This window comes from Gymnoscopelus braueri, assembly GCF_963280865.1.
Source record: "Gymnoscopelus braueri genome assembly, chromosome: 6".
Lineage (NCBI taxonomy): Eukaryota > Metazoa > Chordata > Actinopteri > Myctophiformes > Myctophidae > Gymnoscopelus > Gymnoscopelus braueri.
Window position 1 is genome coordinate 11240638 of NC_137607.1, and position 20353 is coordinate 11260990.

Genomic DNA, 20353 nt, shown 5'->3' on the forward strand with positions numbered 1-20353 from the left:
AAATCATGTCAATAACGCGCGTATTGAAATGCAAACATGGTTCTTCAATTATCGTGTAAATGTACAGGGAGAGTTAACATGTATTTCCAAGTGGGAGACTCCCAGTGAAACGTAACTCAGCTATTTTCAAATAGCCATGGTTAAAGTGGTTAAACTGATGTTGATGCTTTATTAACACATGTTGCGGGGAATCCCCGTAAGGACCCTTGGGGGTCCCCAGACCCCACTTTGAGCACCACTAGTCTAGAGCCACGTTGCAGCTATAGCACCCTGACAGACTTTAGACATGTGACCACAAAGAAGAAAAGAAACCCCCCTGTTGTACGGGTGTGTGTAGCTGAGATGCAGGAAATGTGTGAGCACAATAATCTTATATCATGAACTGCTTGATGTGCAATTGTTTTAAAATGTAGTGTGTGCATGTTTAAGATTATAGAGAAGAGATTATCAGCATGATATGCACCATTATTTGAAAATATGTTAGGCTCACATGACAGTTTCTTAAAATATTAAAACTATGGGGTTCTGTTAGAGTAAATAGGTTTTTTAAATAGGTTTAAGATTTTTTGATTTTCTAGACGTCACTGATTACATGTTTGGAGGAGTGAAATGTGCATTTATGTAGGCTATTATTGTTTTGTCTCATCATAGTCTTATAGAGATGATTTATTTAGGGGTTAAATATAAATGCAGCTACAACAACTTTTCCTGTTCCTCACTCTTGTGGTCAGATATTCAGAGCATTGAGCCTCCTGCCAGTAAGAACACTGTGAAGTTACAAAGAAAAAAAGCATTATTTTATCTTCTCTATACTCAACTAAATCAATGAGTCTGATTAACCACTTCAATCACACATCATACTGTACATGTAAACACAACACACACACACACACACACACACACACACACACACACACACACACACACACACACACACACACACACACACACACACACACATGCACGCACGCACGCACACATGCACGCACGCGCATGCACGCAGACATGCATGCACGCACGCACACGCACATGCAGACTCACACACACACACACACACACACACACACACACACACACACACACACACACACACACACACACACACACACACACACACAACACACACACACACACACACACACACACACACACACACACACACACACACACACACACACACACACACACACACTCCTCCCCTCTTCTCCTCACCCCTCCCCTCTCTTCCCCCTTCTCCTCTCCTCTCCTCTCCTCTCCTCTCCTCTCCTCTCCTCTCATCTCATCTCATCTCATCTCATCTCATCTCATCTCATCTCATCTCATCTCATCTCATCTCATCTCATCTCATCTCATCTCATCTCATCTCATCTCATCTCATCTCATCTCATCTCATCTCATCTAATCTAATCTAATCTAATCTAATCTAATCTCCTCTCCTCTCCTCTCCTCTCCTCTCCTCTCCTCTCCTCTCCTCTCCTCCCCCTCCTCTCCCCTCTTCTCCTCAGCCCTCCCCTCTTTTCCCCCTTCTCCTCTCCTCCCCTCTTTTCCCCCTTCTCCTCTCCTATCCTCCTCTCCTATCCTCCTCTCCTCTCCTCTCCTCCCCTCCTCCCCTTCCTCTCCTCCTCTCCTCTCCTCTCCTCTCCTCTCCTCTCCTCTCCTCTCCTCTCCTCTCCTCTCCTCTCCTCTCCTCTCCTCTTCTCACCCCTCCCTTAGATTCACACCTTGCTCCTCCCTGCCAGTAAGAACACTGTGAAGCTACAGAGAAAAAACATGTGTGAAAACATGCCGAAAGCACAGATATATCCAGCCATGCTTTCACCTAGGACACTTCTCTTCTCAAGTCAAGAACTAAACTGCATCTTTCTCACTCTGCAGCGACACACACACAAAAAACACACACACACACACACACACACACACACACACACACACACACACACACACACACACACACACACACACACACACACACACACACACACACACACACACACACACACACACTGTTGCCAACTGTTGAACATATGGAAATGTATTAGAACGTAATTTATGTTGAACAGCTCACTTTAGGATATAGGCTTTACATTTTGTTATCACTTGATTTGCCTAAAGAAAGAATATGATATTGACTGGTTCAAATGACTGAGGTGCACTCGAAGGCTTTCAGCAGGCAGAGGCCTTTTGTGGTTTAACATTTTCTGTATGTGAGCTCAACCCGCTGCGTACGTGACATACAGCCTGCATTTATGACTGATCATTGAGATCAAAGAGTACCCAAGATTTGATAGATTTAATGCAAACGTGAATCATTTGATTTTCTCATTTATTTAACCTGATGTTATTAATGATTTAATTGACTCTAATATGCAGTATTATTGCATTTACTGAATTATGCTCAAGTATCATCTTGGGGGAAATTTAACCCATATATGGCCATGCTGATAATGTCGGTGCAAGGTGCAAAGTAAAGGTTTTTTGTGTGTGGGCGGCTGTTGAAAAAGGCACAAAAAGCCACATACAGACACACTGACTTCTAAGAATCACGCCTACGTGCACACACGCCTACGTGCACACACATACACGCACACTGACTTTCTTAACTTTCGAAGAATCACCAACATGCACACCTACTGTATGTGCACACACATACACACACTCATGTCTGGGGAACTTCCTTTAGACCGTACTATCATATATAGGGGCTCGTGCGAGAGCATCACAGGGAGGCTGAGAGAGGTTTTGGAGGGTTTTGGGGTTTTGGAAACGGACGGCTGTTGGGGGCCCTTTGGGTTTTTGGGGCTTCTTCTCCTGCACCTTGCTCAGATGTCAAGCAGTCATGGCTCCACATGGAGGAAGGTAAAACATTACTTAAATTAAAAAAGGTACATTTCTCTATTTTGAGATGAAACCTATTTGGTGTTTATTAATAATTATTATACCTATACATAATAAGTAATATTAACAATTGGTATTATCTATTTTTGAAATGACCAAATTTAGACTGGCCTGTATTTCAGGCTGAATGAGATCTAAATTCTAAATTATTTTAGGACAAGCCTAACTCAAGGCATTTGTAAATCTGACCAGACAGATACAACCTAGATTCCTAGATTGTATTTGCATTTGTGTTTTGTATTTGTATTTTGTATTTGTATTTTGTATTTGTATTTTGTATTTGTATTTTGTTAAATACACATCTGTAATCCCACTATGAACTGAGCAAATAAAGGGAAGCTTTTAATCTTCCAAAAAGCCTCATTATCTGAGTTAGTGCTGTAAAGATAAATAGACTAGAGTTTTCTTCTGAAAGACACCACCACACCCCTGGGGGGTTTGGGAGTTCCACACAAATGGCTGATACACAACTGATATAATACACACCCCATTCAGGTAGAGATCTGTAGCTGATGCAATGTTTGTGTGCAATGATTTTTGCTTGATGGTGTAAATGTAAATATGGTTTGCATTTTGGCTCTCTTTTTCTGTGTGACCAACCTTATGGCTGACAGAGGTCCAGGTTGTAGGCATAGGATGAGAGTGGGTTATAATAGGATGAGCATCAGTGCATTTCTCTAGACGGAGGAGTAGAACAGGTTGTTTCATGAGAGTCTTTTGATTGTTATAACTGGTACAAGTGACATAAGTGTGCACTGAACGGTTGGTGGGCAAGTTGACATTTCTTCTGAAGCAGGCCAGTAGATTAAAAGGGCCCCTCTGCCCTCTGCCCTTCTGTGATATCTGCAGGCCCATATTTTAGTCAGGGACTGGACTATTGGGGGGAGGTTTAGTTGTCTACGGATGGTGACCAGACTTAGACCAGAAATATGCCGTAAATTCCCTGAAGGCCACCCACGGGCCTGCTAACAGGGTTGAATTTGCTCTGAAATCACTGTGTTGTTCTTCCGTCGCCACGGGTAAAATGCAGTTTTTAGAAGTTTTTATAGTAGACGCTTCTGTGTATAACCCGTTCATAAGGTCCCTGAGGTTCAGGGATCTCCTGTCTGTTATCACACCGCACCGAACAAGGTTTTGGTACCGGTTCTTTTACAACACATAATTCCCGCCTCTCTAGCTCATAGCGTCACAGTGTAACGGGTATTGTCACAGTGTTATTAATAGTTTGTGGTCAAGTTGATGAACACAAATGCTCAGTTTTTTTTTTTTTTTTTACACATAATGAGGCATTCTGGACAAAAAGTCAAATGATTATCACTTTAATCTTCTTAAATGTCTCATACATCGAATACATTTGTTATGCATAAAATGGTAGCAGTGAGCCAGCCTGTACAGTGTTAAGGAAGGACATTCCATTGTCATACAGGGATGGATTAGAAAATAATAGTTTGTATCAAACCTCATCACCTCCATAGATAACAGTGTGTCCAATATGTCATGATGACACAGAGACATTCACATATCTACAGCATCTATTACACAACATCCTTTATTACATTATTTGTTTTTATTTATACGTATAAGAACACAATGTAAAGTTACATTTTGGAGCTCCTGACAAATCAAATACCAAGTATTATGAACTATGTTACAGTGAAGATGATTCATTGTATTCATTATTTTCCTCATCAGCTCTCCAGGCTGAACCAACACACCACACAACAGGTAAACAATAAACCGTTGTACAATTATGTTTTACTGTTCTTAGTGCTTACTCATCTGCTCAAGTAAAACACAAACAGCATGTTGTATTTGGATGATGATGATGATTTTCATCATTATTACTATCGTTGTTGTTGTTATTATTATAATTTTAAGATTATGGAAGTAATATTTGCTGATTATTCTATTGTCTGTGTACAGAGTCTGATGATGTCAGATTGGTGGGAGGAGTCAGACACTGTGCTGGTAGACTGGAGGTGAAACACCAGCGCCGATTACGCTCTAAAAGTGTGAAAAAACATACTTTTAATTTCAGCTTGCCTTTAAAGACTCATTTATACTTTGTCATACAACAGTGTCACCAAAATAGCAGATCTACAAGCTCACAGCATGTTGCGATGCAATGGACAGTAGATCTGCCATTTCTGTGAACAACACCGTCTTACGACTAAGTATAAATGAAGCATAAGAATAGACATCATAACAATGTATTAATTACATAGACATATATACCTCTTACTTTACCTCGTCTTCAAAACGATATCAGTCCGGATCCTGTATGTGTGTGTGTGTGTGTGTGTGTGTGTGTGTGTGTGTGTGTGTGTGTGTGTGTGTGTGTGTGCGTGCGTGCGTGCGTGCGTGCGTGCATGCGTGCGTGTTAGCGGTGAGCTGAATCTACTAAAGTGATGACAAAACGTAATAAATTCTCTCTCTCTCTCTCTCTCTCTCTCTCTCTCTCTCTCTCTCTCTCTCTCTCTCTCTCTCTCTCTCTCTCTCTCTCTCTCTCTCTCCAGAGTCTGTGAGGTTGGTGAATGGGACTGGTCTGTGTTCAGGCAGAGTAGAGGTGAAGTCTGATCAGTCGTGGGTCTCAGTGTGTGAAGGTGACTTTGACCAGCAGGATGCAGAGGTGGTCTGTAGGGAGCTTTACTGTGGGCCTCCTTCAGTCCTCCAGGGGGCGCTCTATGGAGAAGTGAAGGCTCCAATGTGGACCAAAGAGTTCCAGTGTGAAGGCAGTGAGTCTGTTCTCCTGGACTGTAGAACCTCAGACTCAACTAGAAACACCTGCTCACCTGACAAGACTGTTGGACTCACCTGCTCAGGTAAAAAGACAGCCGATACTTTATTTTGTTTGGGTTATTATTTTAAATCAACCTAATATAATTTTTCTTGATGCTATGCTATTGTCTCTGCATAGATGTCAGGTTGGTGGGAGGAGCCAGTCACTGTACTGGTAGACTGGAGGTGAGACACCAGGGAGAAATGAGACCAGGGGCTGGCTACTGGAACCAGCAGTCATCATCTGTAGTGTGTAGACAGTTGGGCTGTGGCTCTGCTGTTAACATAGAAAGGATTTCTATACAGGATCAACTTGTATGGTGGATTAAATCTTCCTGTGTTGGATCTGAATCCTCACTGAGGGAGTGTGTAACAAAGGAGTCTCGTACTTCCTCCTTCAGACTGGAGGTGATCTGTTCAGGTAAAAAACAATGAAAGAATTTGAATTCTGCAAAGTAACAGTTTTGGACAAATGAGGTTTCCACCCAACAAGAGATGATATTTGGATTTTTGTTTATTGCATTTCATATGAAGATAGAGAATAATAGCTACAAAAATGAGTTCAGATTGACTCGATAGTTTTGGAACTAAACCTATCCCTAAAATAATAAAACAACGTTGAAAAAAAAACAGAACAATAAAAACTACATGTGTTGTGGGTGTTATCAGGCTGAATATACAGCATTCATAGTGACGTTCAAGACATGCAACCATGCATCATGTTCCTTCATAGACGAACATTAGCTTTTACTTCTGGTAATTGTATTCAAGCTTCATAAATCATAGAACAGATGTTCAATTGTTAAACATGTTAATATGTTAGATTGTAGCACAATTTCAGGAACAAGTCCCAACAACATGTCATGGCTGGTACAGTGAGAGAGTGAAAAATTTTGTTCCTTTTTCTCCCCAATATAGTCGTTATGCCAATTGATTCCTCCCCCACACACTTGCTGTGTTGTCACTGCTGTTGTATCTTACTGACTCACCTGCCAGTGAGGAGCCCCCACCGGGAGGACGTAGAGCCTTCGTCCTACTCCTCCCGCCCAACAATCCCTGCTGACAAGCGCCGCCCCCAGCCCGTAGAATTGCATGCAGTGACAATTATCACCCTCCATAACCGTCTCCCCTCCCCCGAACACGGGCCAATTGTTTTCGTGTAGACGCTCGACAAAGTCGGATGCACCACGATGGATTCGAACCCATAACCTCTGCGGTGCGGTGGTGTGCAGGCACTTTAGCACTGTGCCACCCGAGCGCCCCAAAATAAAACCTGCCTGATTCTTGATTCTTGAAGATTATATTGAAGAACAAAATCTGTAATAATGCTTTTTATTTTTCAATAGAGGCCAGCGGCATGAAGATACAAAGAAAGATACAATTATGCTGTATAGCTTTGTATCTTTTGTATTGAGTATCATGGATTTTTATTTGCCACAGAGTATCCATCCAAAGAAAAAATCCCCACTTTTCTTGAGAGGATCACGTTATCCCCAGACCGTTCTATTGGCATTAAATATTACTGGCATTTCTTTGGCATTGAATCGATAATTTGTAATGCCAATTTCAACTCTAAATACCTGTAATTCACAATTAAATGTTTATAATAACAGTATCATCCACAGACACTGCCTTGTATTGTCTTGATACAGATCTGCTGTTTAAGCCAAACATCACCCTCTACCCCTTCATAAACGGGTTTTTTGAGGGCCAGCAGCAGGGGCTGCAGTTGTTGGAGGGTTCCAGCTTATTCATCAGCTGTTCCGTCCAGCCACAGTACCCAGGAGGCTCTTTCTATCTCAACTTCACTGGATCCAACACAACACACACCTACACCCAGCCAGCTGTCAATCACTCTGCTAACTTCCTGTTTCCTGCAGCAGACCACACCCACCAAGGAAACTACAGCTGTATTTATCACAACAATGTTGTTATAAATTACACTGATATATTTGATCGCATCACTGTGTTCAGACGTAACTTTACCTCTGAAAGTGAGATCCTCTCTCTAGTCAAAGGTATCTATCTATCTATCTATCTATCTATCTATCTATCTATCTATCTATCTATCTATCTATCTATCTATCTATTAAGCCTGCAACAGTTCACAAAATTCACGGTTCCGTTCGGTTCGGTTCAATATTTTGGTGTCACTGTTCGATACATGTTTTTCGATACAAAAAAAGAGAGATTTTTTTTTCCAAAATGTGTAATTTATTCAGCATTTTGTTTAGGGATGCACCGAATGGAAAATTATTGGCCAAAACCGAATACCGAATATAGGAAACACTTGGCCGAAAACAGAATACCGAAAGGCCGAAAATGATACATTTAAAAAAAAATATATATATATTTTTTGTACCATTGCTGTCATGGATGTGCCTCTGTTGTAGAGCAACATGATTATGGCAAAACTAGTCATCACTATAATGTACGTTGTATAATGATGTTGTTTGGTGAGGTTTTTAATCCATCATATTTCTCTCACAGCCCCTCTTCTGAATAAAATCATAATCAGAGTGGCAGTGGTAATGCTGGTTCTGTGGGCACAGTTCATCTTCCATTATGGTTTCTGGAAGAGGAGGGTAAATACATTCATCTTTATTAAACACAATCCTGAAATATAAATGAGATAATTACCGTCCAGTAGGGCTGTGTATTGGCAACAAGTTGGCCGAAACGATACGTATCAAATTACATGGGTCTCACAATTGCGAAATATTGCGATAATGTAAGCAAGGCCATGTCATACACAATAAGTTAAAGTTGGGTGCTGCTGTGTTTCTCCAGGCCACCAGAGGGCAGAATGCAAGAGTGGAGAACATTGAGATGGCTTACGTCAATGTTGCTGGTTCCAGTGCTGAAGCCAGACTCAGTGATGAGGAAGGAGACCATGAAGAGCCAGAAGAGGAAGGAGACGACGAGGAGCCAGACGAAGTTCTGGAATGATCTCACCTCACATCCATCAGTGGTGATAGAAGTACTCACATGAGTTACTTAAAGGACCACTTCACCTATTTTCAAGCGATCTTCATAGCATTGGTCCTCACTAAATGCTCATTGAAATATGGCACAATTTTTGTGTACTCACTCTGTGTCTCAGAGGAGGGCTGTGGACGGTTCAGAAACCTGCCTACCAGTGACATCAGCGGTAGGCAGGTTTGGTCATTTTATACAAGATTGATTTTTTAATTATTATTAATGTGCAGAAAACGGCTTCTATTATAGCATGCTAACTTTCCAGGAATAGAACGCCTGCCGTTTCTCTTAGCTTGGATTTCCCATTGAATATGTCACTGTTATGTGGGTTTCTGTCCACAGCCCTCCTATGAGACAAAGAAGTAGACAAATGGTACCATATTATAATGAGCATTAGTGAGAACCAATTAAATGAAGATATTTTGTTGAAATAATTGGCTTATCGGCTAAAATGGGGAGAAAAAGGGGGTAAAAAAGAAATATACTTCAAATACTTCAAAATAGATGTGCTAAACCCGTCATTCTATTGAATCAATCTATGTCAGGGGTTGCCCACTTGAAAATCTCAGAAGCGTGTTAAGTGGTCAGATGGGTGGGCAGATGGGTGGGCCGCGGGCATTTTCCAGGCATGTGTATTTTAATAAGCAATCAGTGGTTTGTGTTCGGGAACCAGTGTTACATGTAGTAGACGTTAAGTTCCTATTGATCTGTATCACAATGAAAACTAGGTTTAAAAAATAAAAAATAAAAATACCATACCAACATAATATACATACCTTTATTAAAATATTAATGTTATATTATCATAAAAATCTTAGTGTTTAGCCTATTATTTGGGGACTCACTTACAATTAATGATGTTGTTGTTTTTTTCATGATATTTCATATTATTACGATATATATACACAGCTACGCTTCTTACTCAGATTTTTTTAGCTGATTTACAAGCACTGCCTTTGATGATCTATTAATGCAATGAATCATAATCACAGGGTTGGATCAATGCCTCTGCTTTTGACATCCCCCCTCAGGTCATTCAGTGATATGTCTGGTGGAGAATATGTTTTATCTCTGCTTCTGGTCAGACTGAATTAAATACATGCATTTACTTTTAGTGAAATGTAGACTGTTTGATACGTTTGATATTCATGTTTTATGATGTCATAATTTAGTTTAAAATGAGTGTTTACCACTTTCCCTAATTTGGGCACATGTCTTCCAAAATATTGTAAAAAATACAGCAAAGATAGCAGATCTACAAGCTCACAACGTTTCATGATCTGACGTGGTGACTGTTAGGTTAGTATGATGGGGGGGGGGCTCAAGTCACTCTTCTCTGGCCACTAGGGTTGGGTTTTATATATCGTTGCTGTCGGGCAGAAACCTCCTATCTCCATTTTATAACTTGTTATGTTTTTTTCATAAATGAACACCCTAGTTGATCATACAACAGCATCACACGAAAGCTTCAAAAGTAGCAGATCTGCAAGCTAGAAACGCGGCGCGAAGCAACACGTTTTGAGCTTGTAGACTTTTTTGATGCTTTTGAACTGAATCCTGAAAAGTAGCAGTTTTGGACATTATGAGGTTTCCACCCGACAGAGACAAATGTTCTGTTCACATTGATAATTAATTATGAGCAATAAACCTTTTTGTATTGTTGCTTTTTTACATGATCTGTGAGCTCAGATAAAGCTGCAATCCATACATTTTATTTCCTACTCAGGATTTAAACACATATAAGTTCTGTGTATTGTATGTGTGTTAACATACAACACCATACAGATTGGTTAAATATCTTTCATTAAAATAAGTTATGGATTACAGCTTTAAGAAGCAGTTTGTATATTTGTATTTTCTTATCTCTATGATGTTACTTGTACCTGTTGATCAAAGCATACTGTATTTTGATATTGTTGTTTTTAGATGATAATATGAGCTCAGTTAAGAAGCGTATGTGGAAACCTACGTCCAAAACCGTTCTTTTTTTAATATTCGTTTTTTAAAACATTTTACAAATAGTGAAAACAGCAGATGTACAAGCTCACAACGTGTCATTACTTTTGTGCAACACTCTTGTATGAAGAATTAGGGTATTACTTCACGAAAACAAAGCTGTTGCTGTTATTTGAACTTGTGTTTCCAGTTGTGTGACATCCCTGTCACTGTGTCTGCTGCTTGGGGCGTCCATAGCTGAGTGGTTAGTGAGCCCGCCTAGGGAACCAGCTGGCCCTGGTTGCCCCAGGTTCGATTCCAGGCTATCCCAGCATATGTGCCGATGATATGAAATTTGTCCCTGAGCAAGACTCTTAACCCCAATTGCTCACAGGTTCTCATTGGAAACAAGACCGCAAGGACTTTCATGAACGACCTGTTAAAAGGAATTATCCTTATCCTTGTCCTGTTGTCAGTGGTTCTCAACCTTTTTATGGATCAGGGCCCACTTGAACACTTGATCTAATCACAGCAGCCACACGGCTGGTGTGATTAGATTATCGATTTAATCGATAATCGATGCACGACAGGATCAATCAATCAGTCATCTTGAGAGGGAGCCGCTGTTATTGACAGCAGTTCCATCTGCTCTGGCTTTGTTCCATCTTACTTTCTACAATAAATGCTTTTGAAACATCTGCTTGACTGTGTCTCTGATGAGAAACAAAGCCATAGAGGTGGCTGGTAACATAGCCTGTTACACACACACCATTAAAACTTCAAATTAAATTGCCTCCATACTTTTTCCATTAAAAATAGTTCAGTCAGACAACTCTTAGATTGGATTAGAATATATATTTATTAGCAATATATATATAGCAAGCTTGAGCATGGTATAGAAACAAGAGGAAGCATAGTTTGGCGTCAGGCCTCTGAATCCATTCATTCCATGTAAGGATAACATTTTAATGAATGTTACATGCCAATTAGCATTTACAGGGAATGAATTAAACCCCCAAGGGGATCTAGAAACAGAGCCTACAGGTGGATGCCGGGGAGGCGGGTGGGATGACTTTCATGGGCAGCAGCAGAGGGAGCAAGCAAGGGCAGCAGATCCGGCAGGATCTCGGCAGCAGAGCAGCAGCAGCAGCAGCGTCGCACGTCAGAGCAGCAGAAGAGCGCAACCAGACTGGATAGGTAGGCAGAGCATTACTTATAACTCACCGACCAGGAGAAGAGTGCATGTGACTTAGTCACCTGATCGGTTAGCCCAATCCCTTGAGTTGCCTGGCCTGAACTAGCTCCGTAAACTGCGCCTCATTTCAGTCAGACAACTCTTAGATTGGATTAGAATATATATTTATTAGCAATATATATATAGCAAGCTTGAGCATGGTATAGAAACAAGAGGAAGCATAGTTTGGCGTCAGGCCTCTGAATCCATTCATTCCATGTAAGGATAACATTTTAATGAATGTTACATGCCAATTAGCATTTACAGGGAATGAATTAAACCCCCAAAACAGCAAGAACCCCCAAAACGGCTTGAGAGCACAGGGCCTGACGCCGGACCAACCATCTGTGAGAATGGTGGAGCTCCATGACTTGTTTCTTACTAACATGATAGTGTTCCTCACATTTCATTTTTAAATTTAACTAAACAAATGCAGCATGCATCCATGTGTTCAGCGAGCCTGATGAATCCAGGTACCCGCTGCTCCCTGAATTCAGGAGTCCTAGACGGTATCCTAATATGGCGTCCACGCTGTGCCGCACCAACTCGGATTCGAAGAGGACATTCTATATTTATTTCTTTTTCAAAGAAATCTGCTATATATATATATATACACATATATATATAATGAGTCATCCTATGATGAATGATAACTATTGTTTATCATCCATAATAAATAAAGTGTACTGACTATGTGTGTAAAGACGTGCTATCTTTACTTAACATCTGAATCAGTACTATATATATATATAATATATTAGCCTGACTATAGTCATAAATAGCCCAACATTTTTAAAACCCAACATATTAAATAGCCCAACATTTTTAAACCCAACATATTAAATAGCCCAACATTTTAACGCCATGAAGTCACCAATAACTAAATCCCCAGCAATCCACCCGAGTTGTAATTAAAGCGAGCAGCATTTATTGAATTAGCGATAGAACAGCGAGAGCGCTCATACTCATGAGCTTTTAGCCTGCAGAATGTCATCCTTATTAACCAATATCTACGTTATCTACGTAAGCTCCTGAGGACCCTCGCCCCATAGATTTAAGAGAAGCAGAAGCAAGCAGCGCTGCAGGTGTAGCTACACCAATACGGAGGATGGAGAAAGCCCGCAGCTTGAGCAGATCTCTCGCAGCTTTGCAGTGAACCAGTTCAAGTTTAGGCCTACAGATGGAGAGACAAACACAATGTTATTGCAATTCTGGATTAGCCCGGCCATCCTATGACCAATTTAACCCATTTTGGGTTCATGTTGCCATTTACCGTATAGCAACATGCGTTTTATATATATATTATATATATTTTAAACTAAGTTTGCAGAATTTAGTCAGATTTAGAAGGCGATTTTTGAATCGGCCATGGTCTAAATGGGTTAAGCGCCATGTGGCAGCATGTTAGCAATTAGCATCATAGCAGTTGATGCAGAAATAATTTGGTATACAAGCTTAAATTATAGCTTGCAGAGCTTGACGCAGATTATTAGACATGTGAATAATGTTAGCTAACGCCGATATCCCTCTCCATCCATAGCCTAATAGATTTAGCACGAAATGCCATCTGTTGCAAGTCTGGATCGGCCCAACAGAGCCAGACGCCAGAGGGTTGGCAGAATTGATTTAGCAGAGTTTAGCAGCGAGGCTAGGCAGCTCAGTAGATGATGCAGCATAGGTGCCGAGAAGACCTTGAGAAGCCCACATCTCAAGTGCTCTCACGCTGCCTTGAGAGCCTTGTGCTGGCCCGCACAGTAGATGATGCAGCATAGTGCTGAGAACACTGAGAAGCCCACATCTCGAACAGCTCTCTCACGCTGCCTTGAGAGCTCACGGTGCCGCCAAGAGCGTAGGTAGCTCAACCTGGAATCTAGAACCAGAAGCAGAATTATTCTTGCAATTACCATGATAAGCCACCCTGGACGAGATGACGCCGTTATAGACAGCTGGGACAGGAATTTACTTCCTGAAGCCACTCACATAGCCACGGTGAATCGTGCGTGCTTCACTGTGGATGAGTGGGGACGCATGCTGCACGTCAATGCACGAGTGTGGCCTCAATCCTGACACAGTCAGTCGCACACCGCAAGCTGCTGGTTGCGCTGCAACACTCGTCACCAGTGATGAACACACCTTGATGTGGTGCTAAATATGCCGTGAGCATCCCACTCTGGCGAAGAGCAGCGCCTCTTATACGGGGACAAATACTTCCAGTCACCCAGCTTTTGATAAGCATGAGACAAGCAAAGAGCCCATCAACATAGTGTAACTATTGATAACAGGAGCAGCCAGGATCGGAGTCCCTCTTTTATCCGTCCTGCGAGATATGTCGCGGCAAAATATATATATATATATATATATATATATATATATTTTTATTTATTTAATTGATGCGCACCAGCCAACCTGGACAAATGACTGATATCTTGACTCTACTGAAGCCCCACTATCTATCCTGTTGCAATAACTTAACTTCTGTAATCTTGATGCTCATGACAACATCACTCGGCAACCAACTTTTCTATATACCATGTACCTCCCACATGGAAGAAAGCATGCAGTGTTTAGCTTGTGCTACAACCAATTTGATAGCTTTACGCATGGGAAGCAAAACATGTTGTGTTTAGCTTGTGCTACCAACAATCCAAGCTTCCACATGAGAAGCAAACATGCTGAATTAGCTTTTGCTACGAACAATCCAAGCTTCCGCGTCGGAAGCACCATGCTATGCTAGCCTGTGTTACAACCAATCCAGAGCTATCCATGTAGCGAGCATGCTGAGATAGCTTGTGCTAAGACAATTCAAGCTTCCACGTGGGAAGCAAACCATGCTATGCTAGCCTGTGCTACAAACAATCCAGAGCTATCCACGTAGCAAGGCATGCTGAGATAGCTTGTGCTAACAATTCGGCCTCCACGTAGGCAAAACATGCTGTGCTAGCCTGTGCTACACCACTCTAATCTTCCACATAGAAGCAAACATGCTGAGCTAGCCTGTGCTACAAACAATGTAAAGCTTCCACATAAGCAAACATGCTGTGCTAACCTGTGCTACGACAATCTAAAGCTTCCACAAAGAAGCAAACGTACTGTGTTAGCCTGTGCTACAACGTCTCTACCATCTCTTATCCAAATGTATGCAGCAAAATGAGAATCCCTTTAGCTCATCCTGATCCTTAACAAGTGTAATTTAGCAATACAAGAGCATAAGCAACGGTAGAATGCAACCAATAACGTCTAATCTGCACTGCAAGTTCATTTGTTTATTTCATCGTAATATGAAACGCCTACTTTACCTCCACCACATATTAGAGCAATTGAACTGCTACATGAATTGACAACGTCTGGTGCCATTTCCTACTCTGCAAATAGATGCCAGACATATCTACAGGAGAGATAACTATAGCCACCATCGCACATGGAGATAAATCATCCCTACCACTACTATCCGCCCATAACTAAAATTAACGCGATATAATGCCGTCTGCACAACTACAGACTGCTTTAAGCATAGAATGATCTATGCACATCCTTACAACATACTCGCAGCCTTCTGATAAAGATACTGCTAAATGATGATTGGAATCCGAACGGACCCGTAACCTATGATATTTAATACCAACTAGACTTGCACATTTATTAATCCTACGCTGTGATACTTAATATTATTGCTGTTTAACTCATATTGCAAGTCACAAGCAAGTTCATAACGTATAACTCATATTGCAAGTCACAAGCAAGTTCATAACGTATAATAATTTTATCAATATAATGCTTTAGTTGCTGTGGCTTACTGAGATTACTTAACATCTTATGCCATCCAGCCTGATTGAAATTTATTTTACCACGCAGACTACATAAAATAATAAATATAGCTTATGCAGCGATCGGCACGTGAATAAAATCTCTCTGCCTGTATCATAACCACTGATCTGACGCCGGAGGCTTGAGCAGAGACTACAATTCCCAGGTTACACCAGAAAAGTCAACCAATCATAGAGTCAGACAGCATGACTACGGAACCAAACTTATCCCTTTATCCCATAACGTAATAGTTCATCCGTTCCAGCCCTACGCCAAAACAGAACCTCCTATAGATAACTGCTAAATCGATTTCAATAAATTCTAGCAGCATTAACAACTACTTCTTGAACGCTACTCACAAGTTAGCTTCCGGTGGACGATCTCTTCAGAATAAGAGTACCATCTAAAGCCACTGAACTAACCATGATACATTAAACTATAAATTAAGCAAGATGCAGCCAACTGAGCATATCCGTGTTTTAACCAGTACATAAAGATATTAATCTGAACATTAGAGCCAGAACAAGCAAAGCAAATCACAAAGTGAAGCCATGCCCTCTCTCTACCAAGCAGTACTTACCAGCCATATCAGCGCGCACAGATCGGTGACGTCATCTCTTGAGAGAGAAGTAAACAACCAGGTCTAGAACCCAATCTTGAGATAAAGTGAACTACTTTGAACAAATACACGCTAAACTGGGGACCATAACAGAACCCCGAGCCCATCGTTGCTTACGATAAGAAAACATAGCAATTTAAGCAACACTGTTGGTGAATTACCGTCAACCCAGTGCCATAGAGAGAGTTCTGACACTAGCGTCGACTCCCATTGTAAGAATGGAATGCGGAAGTGCTCCGTCTAACTCAATGAGGCAGTCCCATTGTTTGGAACTATAGCCCGGAATGCGGAAGTGCTCCGTCTAACTCAATGTTTGGAACTATAGCCTAAGGAGCCAGTTTTGCGGCGGAATCAAGCGTGTCGTTACTCTATTTCTACACTCTAGTTGACCATACTGATATCGATCAATGACGAACGCTACTGCTTTTGAGCTGAGCGTTTAGCAAGAGATTTAGCCATAATTTAATTTAGTTTTTTACTTAAGTAAAGAAAGTAATACCACGATTAGGACCAGTAGCACGCCGCTGAGTAGCTATGATTACAACCATCAACCAAGAACACCGACGCCGTATGACCACCTACATGAACAATATGACTTTCATGGGCAGCAGCAGAGGGAGCAAGCAAGGGCAGCAGATCCGGCAGGATCTCGGCAGCAGAGCAGCAGCAGCAGCAGCGTCGCACGTCAGAGCAGCAGAAGAGCGCAACCAGACTGGATAGGTAGGCAGAGCATTACTTATAACTCACCGACCAGGAGAAGAGTGCATGTGACTTAGTCACCTGATCGGTTAGCCCAATCCCTTGAGTTGCCTGGCCTGAACTAGCTCCGTAAACTGCGCCTCATGTATTAGACTGAGATTGCCCAGTGGACAGAGCTCAGGTAATCCCAGCGACAAACACCTCTTGGCTCTTACCAAACTTTTGACCAGGTATCACATACACCGTAGATAGTCTGGACACTGTAGATAGTCTGGGGCATTTCCATACAAATACTATACATATGACCAAGTTTCAGTTGATCCACCCTATAGTTTGCATAAGCATCCCTGAACTGGTCATAACCAGCATCATTTAACAAATATCTAATGATGTTATTTTTACCGTCTGCAACCTATCCCTTAATCTGTAAAAAGAAAAGAAAAATAATGTTTTTACACAATTTATTACATCACCTTGGGACGGAGGCCATCTTGGATTTAGCAATAAATAAATCCAATTCCACTGATTCAGTCACATTCTTTGAGCCCTAAAACCTAGGGTTAGACACCAAAACCACCTTTTGGGGTTATACTGTATAGTAATTGAGGTATAGCCATTTTAAGCTCCTTGGACGCCATCTTTAAAATGACGCCTTTCCAGGAGTTCGATTTTTCTAGAAATCTTCGGTATCAATTTCTTTGGGGCTGAGGGGTGGAGCCAAAAGTACACCGTGTGGTTCAGACGTCTCTCTCTCTCTCTCTCTCTCTCTCTCTCTCTCTCTCTCTCTCTCTCTCTCTCTCTCTCTCTCTCTCTCTCTCTCTCTCTCTCTCACACACACACTCGACAGGCAGTAGAGTAGAATCCTCAGTGTTGATGACTCCAAGTAATAGTCTGTGACGTATGCGGAACTGTCTTTTTGACCTGTGTGTAGTAAGTCTGTTTGTGGAGGTGATGCATCATGGACTTAACCTAAGAATGTATGAACCGTGTAGCTCTCGCTACAGCGTTTCATACGTGTCTGGGCACAGGGCTTCAGAGAGCAGGCATACATTTAACTTTGAAAAGTTAATCTGTGTAACTTAAGTAAATATAGTTTACTCTGTCGCTACCCGTGAATCATTTTTAGGCTATAATCATTCATATAGGATATCCATTTTTCACTCAAGAGTGTAATGTACCGTAACCATTTCCCAAACCCCGTTTGTGTGCCTAATTGAAGCTCACCACAACAACGATCGCGCTGTTTTATACGTTTTTGTCATAAAGATTTTACATAATAAGATCTCAGTTCCATTCCAAGTTACCCATTCACGTTCCCAGTTATAGCCTATATTATTATTTTTCTGCCTGTAAACTAAACCAAACAAAACGTAGCACTATAGCGAACATGTGAGGTTTGAGTGAGATTGAAATGTTTATCGATATTTAAAAAGACAATGGAATTCCCCGTACCAAGTTTTTTCCCCCTTCAAATAAGAGCATGGTAAATGTTGTGTAATCCACTCAGTTGATCACATCTAGTGACAAAACTTAATTCACAGTGCAATCTCTCTCCCCCTGTCTCTCTCACTCCCTCACACACGCACGCACGTACACACACACACACAAGATGACTAGGAATGACTAGGAATGGGGGGGATCTGGCTATGGACACATAGCCTACCTGCAATATCCGAACTGCACTCACAGATGACACATATCAGACATGTAAATTAATGATGTTAATGATTTAACATGTTAATTAATTATGAAAATAACTTCTCAGAAACTGGTCCCTGACATTGAGGTGTCTGGAAGCAGCAAGTGAAATTTTCATGCTGGCTACCCATGTAAATTTACTATTTTTGAAAAAGTATAATAACCAATGATGTTTTAAAAACTTTTTTAAAAAGTAATGATTTTTTTTGACACATTAGTTATATTATTATCTTTAATTAGTTACTTTACACCACTGTAGTTCTTTAAATCTAATTATTTTTATGGAAAAATTCTGGCACTGTAGTGAAAACGTGGCTTGGTAATCATTACCATAACCACACACATTACTAGGTATAGTTTAACTTCAAATCGAATTATTCTAAAATGGTTATTGGGGCTCCTTAAAAATTGCATTGTTTGTTTTTAATGTCAATAATTAAAGTAGCTATTCTTCTTCATAATATATATTTTTAAAAGTGATATACTGTAGTTAATAGCAGTGACTGAGACAACACACTGAAAAACAATGCTGTATAATTCGTGTGAATGTGAATGTGAATGTGCATGTGCGTCCGCAACTGGTTGTGGCCCACATCAAGTCACCTTTTGAACAATGTGGCCCGGACCCCAAAATGAATTTGACATCCCTGATCTAAGTGGTATTCTGGGTGAAACTCTCATGGGTGGTGTAGTCTGGTATTCTGTTTCCGGGCCAAAGTGCCCTGGTTACACAAGCAATAGATCATTGAATATGTTTTATATGTTATGACAAATGTTGGACACATAAATATCTTTTTTTATTTTTCAAATATCATTTGAGGTTTGGCACTATTGCAATTGATTTTGGATGAAGAATAATAACAGCTGCGCATGGTTTGCTGTTAATAAGACAGACAGACAGACCGAGAGCAGACGTGAGTTTGAGTGTACCTACAGTATGCAGAAACCCACGTAAAATTAGTTTTTCCTTCTGATATGAATCAGACACTTTCATATTTGCGCATAAATGGTGCATTTATATAGCGCTTTTATCCAAAGCGCTTTACATAGATTGTGGAGCAATTAGGGGTTCAGCGTCTTGCTCAAGGACACTTCAACAGTAACACCCGGGATCGAACTGGAAACTTAACGGCTTCCATCTGGCCGCTCTACCGGCCACTCTACCCCTGAGCCACTGCCGCCGCATAAGAACAACATGTGTGCGTGACCAAGTTTAGTGAATCAGGACACAATGTCTGCTGGAGTCACAAGCATTGTTTAGTAAACCACATGAAAGCTGCACCCTGACAGACTTTAGATATGTGACCACAAAGAAGAAAAAAAAAAAAAAAAAAACGTTGTACGTGCGTCTCTGTGAGTAGCGTAGCATAGCTGAGGAAGTGTGTGGGCACAATAATCATCCTGTATAGCGTTTGATGTGCAACCATTTTATAATGTTGTAGTGTGAGCATGTTTATAGAGAAGAGATTTTCATGTGTGATGCAATCTGATTTTAAAATCTGTTGGGCTGACATTACACTTTCTTAAAATCTTAACACTACTGGGTCCTCTAGACCAGTGGTTCTCAAAGTGGGGTCCGGGGACCCTCAGGGGTCCTTGAAGGGGTTCCTGTGGATCCACAGCAAAATGATCCATGGTTAGGAATAGGAATCAAAGGGACCGTAAAGATCTCTAACTCTGAGAGTGCATTAATGTAACCAAATGGACCACAT

The 20353-nt window shown here is 41.0% G+C and overlaps 2 protein-coding genes across 2 annotated transcripts in view; both read left to right on the forward strand.

Moving 5' to 3' along the window:
- The window catches only part of LOC308086529 (uncharacterized protein), a 280681-nt gene that overhangs the window by 118550 nt on the left and 141778 nt on the right, over window positions 1–20353 (forward strand). The gene's annotated exons all lie outside the window — the stretch shown is intronic.
- Window positions 1–20353, forward strand: part of LOC308086787 (uncharacterized protein) — a gene marked incomplete at both ends in the record, with an annotated part of 35188 nt that overhangs the window by 10229 nt on the left and 4606 nt on the right. The window contains 2 exons of the mRNA XM_080430434.1: window positions 1714–1738; window positions 5451–5717. Of these exons, the coding sequence (XP_080286560.1) occupies window positions 1714–1738; window positions 5451–5717 (292 nt within the window). The remainder of the gene's footprint in view (window positions 1–1713; window positions 1739–5450; window positions 5718–20353) is intronic.